Here is a 13,932-nt window from a genome sequence, read left to right as displayed (position 1 = left end):
CTAGTCCTCTGAGGAGTCCGTTTATCATGTAACCTGACATAAAGAATATAGAACCTAACCTTTCGCAAAGAATGCAGACATGGTAGTTTCTCTAAGATGTCCAGAACAGGGAACTGTAACAAGGAAAAACATAAATATGAATATCAACATTTATTATAGTTTCCTGGATTTGTTCTTCTACTGAATGTTTTTATGTTTGTGTTTTAGCTATAAAATTTATATGCATGTTTGAAATAGCATTACCTAATTTATTTTGTGCTGGTCCTGGGGCTTGAACTCAGGGACTGGGCACTGTCCCTGAGAATTTTTTTTCCTCAAGGCTACTGCTCTACCATTTGAGCCACAGCTCCATTTCTAGCTTTTTGGTAGTCTATTGGAGATAAGGACTTTCCTGGTCAGGCTAGCTTCAACCACAATTCTCAGATCTCAGTCTCCTGAGTGAGTCACCAATGTCCAGCCATTATCTAATTTTAATTGTAATATAGTGTAAATAATACAGAGCTTAAATACATGAGTAATTGTATATTTAAGAATTTTGTTACTTACTACTGTTTTCTAGAAAGGGTGCTTTACTGAAGAATTACACATGTTGAAGAAAAATAAAGTAAGAACTTTGCCAAAATGCCTGGTTTTGTGCACATGCAATAGTTTCTTAACTTTTTGTAGAACTTTACTGATACTGTTTGTAATGTATACCTTTTTATTCTGTTACCAATAGTCACTGATTAATTTAGTAAAAACGTGTTAAATAGAAAATACAGTATTTGCTCACAAAATCTTCACTCTACCTTTATTTGTTGTTGTTATTGTTGAAGTTGCTAAGTTATGAAATCATTGAGTGAGAGAGTAAATAATCCCTCCCTGCTTCTTTGACTGCAGTCTCAGGAGCATCACTGCTAATTTGAAGGAGTAATACTTTTGTCCTGAAGAGTTTTTGAAGAGTTGCCTTTTTAAGTATTTAAGATTGTTAGCTGATTAACTAATTTTCTGTTACAAGAGACTTCTGCTGTCTCATGGCCAAAACTAGAAGGAACAAAAGTCATTACAACTGACCCTCTCCTTCATTTTACACATAAGCAACCTGGGTTCAAAGAGATTAGTTGTCTAATGCAAATTTTATTAGAAAATGAGGATGGAGGTGAGAGGACTGTGAGTAAATACTTTTAAAAATATATGCATGCATTATGAATATGTATATATATATATGTTTTAGAACCTTAGTATATAATCCTATTAACAAATCTAAGTTGATATTTTTCATATATCAGTCACAGTATTTTCAAGCTTTAACATGGAAGGTCCTAACATTTAATAGATGGAATAGGTCCTTCTTTAGGAGTTTCTTGCCTGTTTTTTTAAATAAGGAGATTCATAAGTAGACCTTTCTAGTTTATAGATTTGTGATATAAAAATAATACTTGCCATCACTTTTTCAACAAAACATCATTCTGATCAAATAATAAATTTGCCACATGTTTAGTTTGTCTGCAAGTTGGATGTGGAGTTTATGTTCACCTATGGAAACTTTGGGTATGGATTTTCACATCAGGTTAGTTCCCTTTTTAAAATGTTACTCTGTTTTGTAGCTCAAATATTTTTAAATGCTTCTCTATATTCTAATTCCAGTGTATAAATATGAGAGTTTACCATTATTTGTTTATACATTTCAAATGATGGTTTTATTCAGAATGTCTTTATTGTTTTGTGAGTTTTTTGTTTTGGGCCTTTTTGTTGTTGCTGTTGTTGTTGGTTATGGGGGTTTTGAACTCAGGACCTGAAGCTCTTTTACTCAGGGCTAGCGCTCTAATGCTTTGAGCCACAGCTCCACTTCTAGTTTTTGAATGGTTAATTGGAGGTAAGAGTCTCACAAGGACTTTTCTGCCCAGGCTGGTTTCAAATCATATTCTTCAAATCTCAGCCTCCTAAGTCTGAGATTATAGGTGTGAGCCTCCAGTGCCCAGCTTATTTTGTGTTATTTTTGTGTGGTGCCTACACAAATAAAAACTGACAACTGGGAAATACTAAAGGAAAGAATTGCAGTGACCCCTAACCTAGTTTTTGTGGTTCTTCTCTATACTTCACACTGAATCGCAGATGTGAAGAGAAAGGGATTTTAATGGCTTTTGGAAAACGGTCATTTCTATTCTATTTTATAATCAAGACAGTGTTAAAATACTCTTTAGGAAGGTTGGCTGTAATAGAAGTTTTCATAATTAAAGATGCCTATTTTTAAAAGCTCATTATTTTAAGTATTTATGAAATGTGGATTTTTACATCTAAAAATATTTAAAGTTTAGTTATTAATTCAAGCATGATACTACATGCTTGTATTCCCAATCCTTTGTAGATAGAAGCAGAAGGATCGTGTATTCGAGGCCAACCTGGGCTACATAGTGAGACCTTGTCTTTAAAAAAAAATGGAGTTGTAGGTTAGAGGCATGGACCAAGTGGTAGAGCACAAGCCATGAGCAAGCAAGCTACATGAGTGCAATGCGCCTGAGTTCAAGCCCTGATACCTCAGAAAATAAAGGGGAAGGAAGGAGGGAGGGAGAAGCAATTACTGATATCAGTTATAACATTTTTTACACTGAGCATATAACATCTATTCTCCCCTCCCCCATGGTCATTTTCAATATCTGATGTTATTTGAACTGTCCTTGATTCAACAAGAGAGTAATAGAAGTCATGCACTGTGAATCATAGTCCTAGGTACTCGGGAGGCTGAGATTGAGAAGATGAAAGTTTGAGGCCACCCTGGGAAAAGAATTTGAGAGAATCCTCAATTGGTAGCTGGGCATGGTGACATGCTTCTGTTTTCCCAGCTGTACAGGAGGGTAAGATCAGGAGTAGGATAGTTCCAGGCCAACCAAGACTCCATCCTAGTGGAAGAAGTTGGAGGTGGTGGTTTGCATCTATAAGTTCTGCTGTAACAAGAGTGTAAAATTAGAGAATTGATGGTTCAGGCACGGGCATCCTATCTAAAAAATACCTAGTGCAAAAAAAAAAAGGCTAGAGGCATGACTTAGTGGTAGAGTGCTTGCTTATCAAGCTTGAAGCTTGGAGTTCAAACCCTAGAGAGAAAAAGAGGGAAAGGGGGGGGGGGGGGAAAGGAGAGAAAGAGAGAGTTAGTAATCCAAGCTTTGGTTTTCCCCATTGGTTCAGTCTTATATGAGAGTGTTCACTACTCTTAAACAACCCTTGGAAATCTCAATAAATTGGGTTTAGCCATTTGCCTAAGAAATCAAATGGAAAAATAATGGTGTAATTCAATTTTTAGAATGATCACACTGGAAAGATGGAAATAAGCATCTCTGTCCATCTTTTGGGTATTATATTAGCATTAGGCTTAAATAGAGAAAAATGAGGGGCAGAGGGTGAGAAGTATACACAACTAAGATATGTAAGTTGAACTGAAATCTGTTTGTTCATTATGAGTTCTAGTTTTGCAAGGTTGGTTCCTTAGGAGTCCTTTTGGCTTGAGTGGACTGTCTGATTGGAATGAGATTATTGGTTTTGCTTGGGGGTGTGGAGAAACTTCAGTTTCCATCCTAGATAATTCTTTCCACTAGAGGGAGATATCATCATATGGTAATATCTGAGACTACTGTTCCTGGAATCTCTGGGTGACTGCAGGTTGAGGGAAATAAAGACGCATGTAGATTCTACTCCATGGGCTCTTGGACAGAACATTGCAAAAGCTGAATTCCCCATTGGAAATTTTCCTGAAAATATTAACAGACAATCCTAAAATGATTACCATGTTTCTCTATGTACAGGATTGGGTATGAATCTGACTCAAATTAGTGGGAAACAGATAGAAAATGAATGCAAAAAGATCAGGATTGTATCTTGATTTAACCTGAAAGTCCAATGAAGGAGTCAGGGCTTTTTAAGCCTGTTTTAAAGCAATTTTAAATCTGTTACATGTTTCTGTGAACATTTTTGGATACTAACTTTGTCCTTTTCATGTATTATGTTCTTGGGCTAGATTCCTGGAAAGGTAATTACTGTCCAAAACAATGGCTCTTTCAAGGAATTATTCTAAAAAATTGTGCCAGTCTATACTATCAGCAAGTGTTGGGAAAAACTGTTGATATCCCTGGATATTATTACAACCTTGGGATATTTCTGAAGCTAGTCTTATCAGGGATGCTGCAGTCTAAGGAAATGATACTTGTATTTCATAGAATCTTTCATTTCAAACTTTTGCTGCTTCTTAAAATAGTCTTATTTTTAACTAGTAATTGAGAGTAGAGACATAAATTTTACTAAATAATTCTATGTTAATTGAGGAATCTCTGTTTTAGTTGCTTATAGTTTTTTTTTTGTTTGTTAACACATTTTGTGTCAAAACTGAGCAATGGCCAGGCAGAGGTGGCTCACTCCTGTAATCCTAGCTACTCAGGAGGTTGAGATTGGAGGATAGTGGTTCAAAGCCAGCAACAGGCAGAAAAGTCCATGAAGCTCTTTATCTCCATTTAACTACCAAAAAAGCTGGAAGTGGAGCTGTGACTCAAGTGGTAGAGTGCTAGCCTTGAGCAAAAAAAGCTCAGGGACAGAGCTCAAGCCCTGAGTTCAAGACCTAGCTAGGACTGGAACAAAACTAAACTAAAACTAAGCAATACACAAATGAAAGCCACAATGAGAAAGATTTTCCCCCTTCTCTCCTTTGATTTTTATTTCTTTCTCTTTTGCCTATTTTCTTTATTTTGTTCTGAATTAGGGCTTATAAAAGCTTTGTACAACAGTAATCAGCTTGAGCAGGTTTTATGTCCAAATATGAAAATGACATATAAATTTATCCATACTATTTTCAGATAAAGCTAGTCAAGCACTGTTTTATGTAGGTATACTCTGCTAACTCAAGGAAAACAATGGAGCTAGATAATAGATGTCAAACGATTTTATGCCCATGAACCTTTCACTGATACAGTGTCCTGACTATCTGTCATGATTGTGTAGAATGAGCCTCACACTGGGTCAGAAAAAGCTGCATTCACATTCTGGTCTTCATGTCTGTTTTATAACCTTGAACAAATTATAAATTTTCACTATCATCTGTAAAATAGGTACAGTTGCCTACCTCATTGGTGTTTACTGAGAGGATTAAGAAAGGTTAATGGGGCAATGTCATTCTTTCTGATGGAGGCATAGAAATCCATTGTGTATATATACCACATTTTCTTGATCCATTCATCTACTGATCTATTCATCTTAGCTATAGTAAATAATGCTGCAATAAACATAGTCATGCTGGTAGCTTTAGTGTGGTCTTGTTTGTAAGCATTTGGGTAATTTATTAGGAAATGGAAAGGCTTGGAAAAAATTATATTAAGTGAAGTAAGCCAGGCCCAAAGAAACATAGGTCCCACGGTTTTCCTTATTTGCAATATCTAGTATTTGTCTGAGTCAAGCAGAAAAGTTCAGATAAGGTAATGTTAGGGATATGTATTCAAATGTTTTTTTTTTCTTTCATGTGATTGTTTCTAACACATTTATAATATTATTTCTTTGTTGTTTTGTATGTCCCTCCCCCACAGTATAACCCCTGCTTTCACTGTATTTGATGTTGGTATAATTTGTGGAGGGGAAGGGGAGAAAACAAATCGTTTAATAGGGATACAGGTGGACCCATTGCAACAATGAGATGTACAAGTCGTTATGTCGAAAACGAACTTTACAACTTTCGTGTGGGGGGGCAAGGGGAGGATGGGAAGGGATGGGAAGGGGAAACAAAGGAGGAGTCTACAATGCTTGATAAGAAATGTACTCATTATCGTGCCCATGTAATTGTAACCCCTCTGTACAGTATTTGCACAATAAAAAAAGGAAAGGTTAATGTTATAAAATACTAACTACATATTCAGTACTCAATAAATTTAGTTCTTCTTTTCATTCTTTTTCTTCTCAAAAGCTTTACATAGTCCTAAAGTATTAACAACACTAGGGTAAATTGTAATTAAGTAATGATAAAATATACTTATGTTTTTCTCTAGTTAAAACCTCTTCAGAAACTTATCGAGCCATCTATGTTTATGAAGATTACACCACCCCCGGAGAGAACAGATCCCCAGACGTAAGTGTTTTAGTTGCATTAATATGTTAAGATTATGTAGCATTGACGATTTGGAGGAAAATTGCTTTGACATCCTAAATTATGTTTTCTCTTCACTTATTTCTCATTGCCATATATTAATAATACAGGAAATTTCACTATGATAATTTCTTAGAAGGACAGTATATTGTGAACAAGTTTATTCCCTTTATTCTCAATCCTTGCTCCTTGTCTCTCTTTCAGACAGCATTTGGTGGGTCTCCTTATGCTAGCATCACTTTGATCTTTCATTTTTAGAGTGAAATCATGCAATATTTTCCTTTCTGAGCTTGACTCATCTTACTCAGTATGATGATCTACACTTCCAATCAACTTCCTGCAAATGATCTAACTTCATTCTTCTTGAATGTTAATCTTTTACCATTATAGCGGGTGGGGAATTTCTCATTCTGGCTAATTGTTTCCACTGATGTGCATTTGTCAGTTTCTCTTTTATTCCTGGGTATTTAGATCTCAGTCACAGAGTCATTGCTTTTCCAGTATTTTCCCTATGTTTTTCCTTTAGTAGTTTCAAGTTGTACCTTAAGATCTTTGATGTATTTTGAATAGATCTTTGTACATGAGAAATAAGGATATAGTTTCCATTTTCTGCATGTGTTTAGCCAGTTATTCCAGCACTATTTTTTGAAGAGACTGTCTTTTCTCTGATGTAGGTGAGTGTGTATCTGATATTTGTTTAAAACCAAATGGCTGTAGCTATGTGGGTTTATTCTAGATCTTCCATTCAGTTCTATTGGCTCTCATGTCTTTTTGTGCTAGTACCATGCTGTTTTTATTACTAAGACTCTGTAGTACATTTTGAAGTTTGGTATTATGGTATATCAATGTTGCTCTTTTTTGCTCAGGGTTATTTTTCTGGTTGGAGTTTCTGTATTTTCATATGACATGTATATATGTCACATATTTTCATATTTAAGATGGATTTTTCTCTTTCTGAGAAGAATAACAGATTTTGAAGGGAACTCTGACAAGTGTCTAGATTATTTTGGTGGCATAACCATTTTTAAAATATTAATTCTGCAGTGCATGAGCATGGGAGTTCTCTGCCCTCTGCTGTCTTCATCAATTTCTTTCTTCAGTGCTTCATTGTTTCACTTCCTTAGTTAAGTAATTTTTTGAGGTTATTGAAAATGGAATTTGATCCCTGATTACTTTCTCAGTCTTCTTAATATTGGCTTATTATATAGAAAAGTTACTGATTTCTGTTCATTAATTTTATATCCTGGTACATTACCAAAAATGTTCATCAGACCTAAGAGTTTGTGAGTTTATCTTTTTTTTTGGTCTCCTTAGGGTCCTTTTGCACTTAAGAAATCAGGTAAGATCTTAAATACATTCATAATTCTAGTAAAACAAGAAAAACTCAAACCTCAAATTAGTAGGTAGAAAGAAATAAGAAAAATCAGAGCAAAAAAAATTAATGAAATGGAGACTGAAAAATACAAGAATCAGTGAAGGAAAATGTTTGCTCTTTGAAAAAAATTAATAAGCCCTGAGCCAAACTGACCAAAAGAGAGAAAATATCCAAAACTGTATGGTGATTAACCAATTTTGCCAGCACCATATACTGAAGAGGCTGTCTTTCTTCCATTTTATTTTTTAGCTCCCTTATCAAAGATTAGATGGCTATAGGTCTGTGGGTTCATTTGTGGGTCTTCAGTTCTATTCCATCAGTCCTCAGGTCTGTTCTTGTGCCAGTACCAAGCTGGTTTGATTACTATGGCTTTGTAGTAGTATTTGAAATTTGGTATTGATATTCCTCCAGCACTGTTCTTTCTGCTAAGGATTGTTTTTGCTATTTGGGGTCTTTTATTGTTCCATATGAATTTTTGGATTACTTCTTCTATTTTGTTTAAGAACGAGGTTGGGATGTTGATAGGTATTGCATTGAATTTGTAGATAGCCTTTGGCAGTATTGCCATTTTCATGATGTTAATCCTTCCAATCCAGGAACATGGGTTTTTTTTTTCACTTCCCTAGTTCTGCTTTAATTTCCTTTTCCAGGTTTCTAAAGTTTTCATCGCAGAGGTCCTTCACTTCTTTAGTTAACTCCTAGGTATTTTATTTTTGTAGGGCTATTACAAAAAGGGTTGCTTTCCTGATTTCAGCCACACTCGTCTCATTATTGGCATACAGAAAAGCCATTGATTTTTGAGGGTTAATTTTATACCCTGCTACTTTGCCAAAGTTTCAGATAAGTTCAATTATCTTGGGAGTGGAGTCCATGAGGTGCTTTAAATACAATATCATGTCATCTGCAAAGAGGGAGAGTTTTACTTCACCTTTCCCTACTTGGATACCCTTTATGTTTGCATCTTGTCTTATTGCTCTAGCAAGGCATTCTAATACTAAATTGAAGAGAAGTGGAGAGAGTGGACTCCTTGTCTTGTTCCTGAATTTAGAGGAAATGGCATTAGCTTTTTGCCATTACATATAATGCTGGCTATAAGTTTGTCATACACAGCCTTTATTATGTTGAGGAATGTTCCATGGATTCCTTGTTTTTTCCAAAGCTTTCATCATAAAGGGCTGTGGACCTTGTCAAATGCTTTTTCTGCATCAATTGAGATAATCATGTGGTTCTTATCCTTGCTCTTGTTGATGTGCTGAATTATATTGATTGATTTTGCGTAGATTGAACCAGCTTTGCATCCCTGAAATGAATCCTGTTTGATCATGGTGTATGATTTTTTTTGGATGAGTTGTTGAAGTCGATTGGCCAAAATTTTGTTGAGAAGTTTTGCATCGATGATCACCAAAGAAATGGGTCTATAGTTCTCTTTCTTTGATGAGTCTTGCCTGACTTTAGGATGAGGGTTATGATGGCTTCATAGAGTTTGGTAGTGAGCTTTCACTTTCAATTTCACTGAAGAGTTGGAGTATTGGTGTGAGTTCTGCTTTGAAGGCCTTGTAGAATTCAGCTGTAAATCCATGGTTGTTTCTGTGGTGATGTTTCCATTCTCATCTCTGAGTTTGTTTGTTTGGGTGTGTTCTCTTCTTCTTTTTTTATATTTGTAAAATATCTAATTTATTTATTTTAAATTTTATTATTAATACTTTTTTTATTGTGAAAATACCGTACAGAGGTGTTACAATTACATGAGCAAGATAATGAGTACATTTGTTATCAAGCATTGTTGCCTCCTCCTTTGTTCCCCTTACACCATCCCTGCCCACCCCCCAAAAAAGTTGTAAAGTTCATTTTTCGACATAGCATCTTGTACATCTCATTGTTGGAATGGGTCCACCTGTATCCCTATTTAAACAATTTTTTTTCCCTTCTCCTCCACAAATTATACTAACATTAAACGCGGTGAAAACCGGGGTTATACTATGGGGGAGGGGCATACAAAGCAACAAAAAAAATCACTTTATAAATATGTTAGAAACAAGAGCAAGAAAGAAAAACCATTTGAGTCTTTATCTTGGGGTTCATTTTGCCTAACATCAATTTATCTGACCTTTTTTGCTTGTCTCAGACATATACTAGGTATTGCAAATAAGGGAAACCATGGGACCTTTGTTTCTTTGCTCCTGGATTACTTCAGTTAATATAATTTTTTCCAAGTCTTTCCATTTCCTAACATTCCATTTCCATCATTCTTTTTTTTTTTTTTTTTTTGGGTCCGGTCGTGGGGCCTGAACTCTGGGCCTGGGCGCTGTCCCTCAGCTCTTCAGCTCAAGGCTAGTGCTCTACCACTTGAGCAACAGTGCCACTTCTGGCTTTTTTCTTATGTGGTGCTGAGGAATTGAACCCAGGACCTCATGCATGCAAGGCAAGTGCTCTACCACTGAGCCACCTTCCCAGCCCCTTCCATCATTCTTTCTGATGGAGGCATAGAATTCCATTGTGTATATGTACCACATTTTCTTGATCCATTCATCTACTAGGGGGCATCTGGGTTGGTTCCATATCTTAGCTATAGTAAATAATGCTTCAATAAACATAATTGTGCTTTTTTCTGATAAGATTTGCTAAGTCTGTCAATTTTGTTAATTTTTTCAAAGAACCACCTCTTTGTTTTGTTCTTTCTATGGTTTTTTGGACTCTAATTCATTTAATTCTGATTTAATTTTAATTATTTCTTTCCATATACTGGATTGGAGTTTTAGTTTGCTGCTTTTTTTCAAGGAGGTTCCGATGTCTCATTAAATTGTTGGTTTCAGATCTCTCCAATTCCTTGGTGTAGGAACTCAGAGCTATAAACTTGCCTCTTAGTACTGCCTTTGCTGTGTCCCAGAGGGGCTGGCAATTTGTGTGCTCATTTTTGTTGAATATCATGAACATTTTAATTGACTTTCTGATCTCTTCCATGACCCACTCGTGGTTCAACAGTGTTCAGCCTCCATGTGTTACAGAATTTCCTTTGGTGGCTTTTGGTGTTGAGTTCTAATGTTTTGATCCGAGGTTTCACTGTTGAGTTTTTGCCAGTTGGTCTATCCAGCGGGAATAGTGGTGTGTTAAAGTCCCCAACAATTAATGTCTTTGGATCTTTGTGAGATTTTAGGGAAAGTAGTTTTTCTTGGATTATCTGCTACTATTTTATTGTATATATTTTCTATGTCTTTAGCTTAGACCTCTTCTCTTTTGTCTATACCTATGATTCATAGATTTGATATTTTATTGGTGTCCTAGAGGTCTTACATGTTCTGTCCATATTTTCTTAATTTCTTAGTTTTCCTTTGTCTTTGTCTAACTGATCTATTCCTTTATTTTTTTATCTCATTTGAAGCTATAGTGTCAATGTGACAGTGCAGTGGCTAAGTTAAAGGTATTATTTTTTTTTTTACCATTAAATGGGCTTATTAGCCAAAATAGTTAACCCTTCTCTTGTAGAAGGGTTAGTTACTTGGTTCTGGACTGTTTTCTCTATAGAAAGCTTTCCTTTGTGTATTTGGAGGTCCTGCGGGGAGCTTTGCAGGCTCTGAACTCAGGAGATTCCAACTGGATTCACATACTCCTCAATGTTATTTCCAGGGCAGCAAGTATCCACACCTTATGGTGCAATCAGAGTCAAGAGAACAAGGAGAACACTGAATTTCCTACTGGTGGAAGGAGAATTGAGGAATTTAGTTGCTTTACCTGCTAGTCTCAATGTTTGCAGACCCTTTTACCTTCCAGTTGTAAAAAAAGGAGGCAATAGAAGTTTTATAATTCAGATTGTCTGAATATAATTCAGATGATGACTGTAAGCAAACAGAAGCCAGAATGTAGTTCCTAGGTGTGTTCTTAGTGCTTTCAGGCCCTGCTGTACAACTGACTCTCCTCATGATGGTATCTTCAGTTTCGAGGAACATTGTAATTATCTTAAGACATCCTAAAAACATGACTGGAAAGGGTTAAAGGCTCCCAGATAAATGGAACACTGAATGATTTTTCTTAATAACGAGGGAGAACTTTCGAATTTCTGAATATAGCCTTGGAGAAAGGAGGTAAGGAGATCCCTAGGGATAAGAGGCAGCACACTCTTCATGGCAGAGGAGGGAAAGGAGAGGTGGAATAAAAGTACAAAAGATAATACTAATTCTTTTTATAATATCTACCACTGATTTTAAAAGTACATTCTTGCATGATATTAACACTTTGTTATCATTTTGTAGAAATGTTATTACACCCCAGCCAATAGGTTACCCAGCATTCTTATCCCAGGACCTGAATGTTACTGTTGGAACTCAAACTGATAAGAAACATTCTATCCAGACACCTATAGTGCAACTAGAAAAGCTTCAGCAACAGCCCCGGGAAAGGTAATGCACATTTTATTTCTTTGTATTCTTGTTTCATAACTTAATTTCTTCCTCTGGGCCATTGTTTTTCCATTGGCCCAGCAATATTGATTGTGGTGATGCTTCATGCGTTCATAGATTATTTTGTAGCAAATTTGGGTGTTTTGTTCAATAGAAATCAATGTTTTGTTAAGAATAGAAGTGAAAACTCATAAGGAAGACAACATAACTGTTGCTATCTTTACTCAACAATGTACTGCATAGTTTCATGCTTATTTTTGTGTTTCTCACTCTTTTTCTCCATGTTTCAATCTGGATATTTCCTTTGGACTTTCTCTTGTTCACTTATGTTTTGTTTCTAATCTGCTGTTAAACTAGTTGACTTCTTAATTTGTTATTTTCTTTCTCAGCTAATGGATTTTCCACTTGTATAGATTATAGATTATATTTCTCTATCAAAAATCTTTAGCTTTGCCTTCTAGTCTTTTGAACATACTAATAATTGTACTAGCCAGCATAGACCACTACAAAATACAACTCAGGTACCTTTAACCTTAGATATTTATTTCTCACAGTTGGGAAGAGGAGAGGAGAGATGAGAGAAGAGAGTTCCTGGGGTTTGAACTCAGCCTGGGCACTGTCTCTGAGTTTGCTTTTTCCCCCCCCCCTCAAGGTTAGCACTCTACTACTTGAGCAACAGCTCCACTTTCAGATTTTTGTTTTGTTTTGTGATGGCCTAGTGCCGTCAGGGCCTAGGCACTATCCCTGAGCTATTTTAATCAAGGCTAGCACTCTTACCACTTGAATCACAGCTCCATTTCTGGTTTGTTGAGGTTAATTTGGAGATAAGAGTGGCATAGACTTTCCTGCTCAAGCTGGCTTTGAACCATGACCCTCAGATCTCAGCCTCATGAGTAGGTAGTAGTTAATTGGAAATAAGAGTCTCACAGAGCTGGGAAGGTGGCTCAGTGGTAGAGCGCTTGCCTTGCATGCATGAGGCCCTGGGTTCGATTCCTCAGTACCACATAAGCAAAAAGAAAAAGCCGGAAGTGGCACTGTGGCTCAAATGGTAGAGTGCTAGCCTTGAGCTGAAGAGCTGAGGGACAGCGCCCAGGCCCAGAGTTCAGGTCCACGACTGGACCCAAAAAAAAAAAAAAGAGTCTCACAGATTTTCCTGCCCGGGCTGGCAATCCTTAAACTCCTGTCCTCAGATCTCAGCCTCCTGAATAGCATCAGCTATTAGTGCCCAGCCTAATTCCCTTTTGTATCTTTTCTTATATGGACACTAATCCCATTTGTGAGGGCTTCACTCTCAACCTCCCAACAGTCTCACATCCAAATATGATTACAAAGAAGATTTGAGGCTTCAATTTATGAATTCAGAGGGATGCAAAATAGGAATCATTGCTGTTTTAAAGCATATGGGTTTAATGGGTTCATTACCTGGATATGGTATAAATCTGTTCCTATTGTTGCCTTTTCCTCTTGCTTTTTGGTCAAGCCTTAAATCTCTTATTCTTGAATGGGTACTTGTTTTCACTGTGTGCCAGACATTGTAACTGAAGAGTTATAGTACTCATTGGAAGCTCTGGACTATGTACATACTTAGAGGGCATGCATTTGCATTGGCTGCCAGCTATGCTCAGAGTACCAGCAATTTCAAGTCATTTCAATGTAATTGAGATTGATATTGAAATCAAAAATCAAATGTCATTTGCAGGAACATGGATAGAGCTGGAGATCATCATATTTATGTTGAATGAGATAAGCCAAGCTCAAAAAGCCAAATAGCACACATTCTTGCTTATTTGTAGAATAATAAACCGAAGATAGTCATGTACATAGATATGTACGTACTTATGTTTCTAAGTTATAAACATAAATACATATTTATATAAACATATACAGATATTTATATACATACAACATACATACAATAACTGTAACTGGGGGGCTCTTGAGTGGTGATGAGAGTTAGAGGGAAAGAAAATGATGGAAGATGAGTGCCTGTGCCCCTTGACTCATACCTGTAATCCTAGTTATTCAGGAGGCTGGCCCTAGAGGACTACTGTGCAAAACAGCCTGGGGAG

General features: G+C 36.4%; 1 protein-coding gene across 3 annotated transcripts in view; it reads left to right on the top strand.

The window, feature by feature from the left end:
- C2cd6 (C2 calcium dependent domain containing 6) overlaps positions 1–13,932 on the top strand; it is a 75,977-nt gene that overhangs the window by 15,619 nt on the left and 46,426 nt on the right. For 2 of the 3 annotated variants that reach the window (XM_069995826.1, XM_069995825.1), the window contains exons 6-9: positions 560–604; positions 1,481–1,549; positions 5,997–6,076; positions 11,717–11,863. In XM_069995826.1, coding sequence (XP_069851927.1) covers positions 560–604; positions 1,481–1,549; positions 5,997–6,076; positions 11,717–11,863 — 341 coding nt within the window. The remainder of the gene's footprint in view (positions 1–559; positions 605–1,480; positions 1,550–5,996; positions 6,077–11,716; positions 11,864–13,932) is intronic. The other variant, XM_069995827.1, reaches the window with a different exon arrangement.

The sequence above is a fragment of the Dipodomys merriami genome, unplaced genomic scaffold (assembly GCF_024711535.1).
Source record: "Dipodomys merriami isolate MVZ:Mamm:240054 unplaced genomic scaffold, mDipMer1.0.p SCAF_49, whole genome shotgun sequence".
NCBI lineage: Eukaryota > Metazoa > Chordata > Mammalia > Rodentia > Heteromyidae > Dipodomys > Dipodomys merriami.
The sequence above is the reverse complement of the archived record's forward strand: the minus strand, read 5'-3'. Positions and strand labels throughout refer to the sequence as shown.